The sequence below is a fragment of the Alligator sinensis genome, unplaced genomic scaffold (genome assembly GCF_000455745.1).
Source record: "Alligator sinensis unplaced genomic scaffold, ASM45574v1 scaffold157_1, whole genome shotgun sequence".
Lineage (NCBI taxonomy): Eukaryota > Metazoa > Chordata > Crocodylia > Alligatoridae > Alligator > Alligator sinensis.
In genome coordinates this window covers 139,252-142,590 of record NW_005842316.1, presented here as the reverse complement: position 1 = coordinate 142,590, position 3,339 = coordinate 139,252, and the positions used below count along the sequence as shown (strand labels likewise).

At 42.0% G+C, this 3,339-nt stretch overlaps 1 protein-coding gene across 1 annotated transcript in view; it reads left to right on the top strand.

Annotated features, from left to right (window-relative positions):
* Nucleotides 1-220: 220 nt before the first annotated feature.
* LOC102375624 (A-kinase anchor protein 17B) overlaps nt 221-3,339 on the top strand; it is a 17,070-nt gene continuing 13,951 nt past the window's right edge. Inside the window, 2 exon segments of the mRNA XM_025209906.1 lie at nt 221-698; nt 700-725. Coding sequence (XP_025065691.1) covers nt 607-698; nt 700-725 — 118 coding nt within the window. The 5' untranslated portion in view covers nt 221-606.

Sequence of the window (3,339 nt, the reverse complement as noted above, 5' to 3'; positions counted from 1 at the left end):
AAACAGAAGGCATCGAGGCATCGGGTTTTGTATCGTCGCCGGACGCCTTTATTTCTCGAAAATAGGGGACGTAAAGGTGTCCGGCAACGATTCAAAACCTGATGCCTCGATGCCCGCTGTTTCTGTCTTCAAGAGAAATAGGGGACGTAAAGGTGTGCGGCGACGATTCAAAACCCGGCGCCTCGATGCCGTGTATTTCTGTCTTCAGGAGAAATAGAGAGCATCAAAGCGTTGGGTTTTGTATTGTCACCGGACGCCTTTATTTCTCGTCAAGAAAAATAGGGGATGTCAAGGTGTCCGGCGACGATACAAAACCCAACGCCTTTACATCCTCTCTTTTTCTCTTCGAGACCAGGATTTCGCAGAGACGTTGTGCCGTGGGGGCGCAGCAGTTCTTGTGGGAATTCAACACGGGTCTCCCGGGTACCTTGACCACCATGGCAGCCCTTTGTACACAACTATCAACTCGCATGTTACTGGATGAATTGGTTTCGTAGACATCCGTCTTTAAAAAAATAAGAGAAAAATAGAGGACGTAACGGCATCGGGTTTTGTGTCGGCGGAGGACAACCGGACCGTCCTCCATGACCACCCTAGGCAGGGACCATGCCTGTTTTTATGTCTGAAAACGGCCGGGCGCACTGTGGGTACTGCTGTAAACAAAGAGGATCTTGTGATTTTAAGGTTGTGACCGTGTTGTTTAAAACTTGGTTTTTCGTACAAAGGTATTTATACGCACGTCTCCTGCGAAGGGGTATTTGCTTGAATTATTGGGAAGGATTCTGCTGTTTAGGCGTTGTTTGTCATTCTGTCTTTAAATAACTCATTGCAGGCCGCGCTTCGTATAAGTCATCCTCGTACATTAAGGTTTTCCTTAGGACTTTTGCCTAAAATCTGTTAACGCTACTAAGAGTTCAGGCTGCAGTGGGCAAGACATAGATCGTTTTGGCTACTGCGTTGTTTCACCTTGCTCTGATAGGATGAGAGATGGTGTTTACAGCTCTCTGTATGTATTAACACTCTTCCCTTTGCCACCAGAACCGGAGCTACGTTTTTGGCAAACTTCAGAAAGAGAAGTGTGGACATAGCGAGTCTGGGTAGTGCAACTGGTGAGAATTTGAGGGGATCTGGATGAGGCTCTTGGTAACGTTGTGACCACCAGGCCTGATTCGGACTTTGGTTTCATTCATGGTATTTTAGCATATGTTTCTGTATTGGCTTATTGAGAGTTTGCTTTCTCCTTCCAGGCAGCAAGTCTCTGGCTGGAGCATTCTCAATTCTTGGAGTTTTGATATGGGGAAAAAAAAAAAAATTCAAATTGGTGTTTATTGCGTACTCTCTTCGGATTTTCTATTTCCTTAACATACTGCCAAGCTGTCCATTCGGAAATAAATCGGAATTTTTTTATGCTCGCTCCAGATTGTGAATTTCTTGTGGCAGGGGTTGTCTACTTTTCAATTGGAAACTGTCTAGCTTATTGTGAATAAATGTTCAAAACCAACCAACCAAACAAGGCAATAGCAGTTTCTACTCCCAGAAACCATCATCATAGTGGGGGAGATGTCATTTATGTATTTGTATCCTTTATTTTACCACACACATAGCATGATTGGGTTTCAGGCTTAGCAAAAGTTTGCTCTGTTGCAGGAAGAAGGACTCATCAGTGGGTGACAAGGGGGTCCGCGTGTTGTCCTGAGCCATCCTTGCGGATAAGGCAAATGAGTCCAAACTAAGTACAAGCAGACAAGTTTTGTTGACTTGTATGAGTATGAACTTGCAGAAACTTATGTACTTGTGGGTGGGGCTTACAAATGCACTTGAACAAAATCCAGTCATTTTGTACACACAAAAACATACAAATCTATTTACAATTCCTTAGGATTAAAAAGGTTTGAAAATTGTTGGAGGGAGAGATTTGAAATGGGAGATGCAGGGCTGAGGGAGTGGTGGTGTTCTGGACTGCAGTGGGAACAGAAGACTTTGTGCTGAAGGAGAAAGCTTTTTAAAAGTTTTAGAAACTAAACGTAAGCTTTTTAGAAGAAAACTTTCGATGCCTCTTGCACTCTGGGTTTCTCAGAAGAAGAAACAAGAGTTAAAACTGGAATGGTTGCAAAAACAGAGATTGCTATCACCTGGCTCCTATACATATCTAGTTAGAGGGCAGGTTCATCATATACCTTCAAGGGATGGTACACTTTGTAATTGGATTTAACTTAGATAAGTAATGTGGGTGCCCCAGTGATTTGCATAAAATATAGTCATGCTGGTAAGGCAAGGTTCTTTGGGTAGATGTGATATCTTTTATTAGACCAACTAAATAGATGGGGAAAAAAAGTTCTTTGCCAGCTTTCGGACACAAACACTGTTCCTCAGGCTGGTCATGTTGTTTTCTTAGACATTACTTTAGTCTAAAATGCGTGTCTAATGATAACGAGGGTGTTTCCTGTTTACTTTCCAAGCCACCTTAGATATTCTTATGACTTTATCATTATCAAATACAAACGTAGTTGTCAATTTATCCTCTCAAAATTCTTGTGAGGCAAGAAAATACTACAGTAATAAGCAGCTCAAATTGTAAAGGTGTGGCAAAAAAGGCTAATGCAATCAATGGGCAGAGGAAGTAGGAGCTGGGAGGTGATTTTACTTGTGTGCTCTGCCTTGGTGAGACTCGTGCTGGAATTTTACATGCAGGTCAGGTATCAAAAGGGATGTTGAAAAACTGGAGAGTATGCAGAAAATTGCCACAAAAAATTATAAGGGCCAGAGAAAGTGTTCTGCAGTGAGAGACTTAAACTCAATCCATTTAGTTTATCAGAAAGAAAATTGTGAAGTAATTGATTACAGCAGATAAGTATCTTTATGGGAGAAAGTACTCAGTACTTAATCTAGTGGGGAAAGCCATAACAGAAACAAATGGCTGAATACATTCAATTGGGAAATAAAGCACTGTGTTTTAATAGTGAATGTGACTAAGCATTGGAACAAATAAGCCAGGGAACAGGTGGGTCCTCCTTCTCTTCAGGTCTTCAAGACTGGCTGTGTTTCTGGAAGATGTGCTTTAATCAAACCCAGGCTATTGGACTTGGGATAGAAGTACCTGTGAGGTTTAAGGATGGATAGTATACAGAAGACCAGAATTTCATTTGTGCCTTGGCTACACAGAAATTCTGTAGCAGAGCTGGGAATTCAACACAGGTCTCCTGGGTACCTTGACCACAATGGCAGCCCTTTGTTCACAACTATCAGGTAACATATTACTGGATTAATTGGTTTAGTAGACATCAGTCTTAAAAAAAAGGTATTATGAAGCAGGGGTGATAAGTCGGTAGAGGCTTTGAT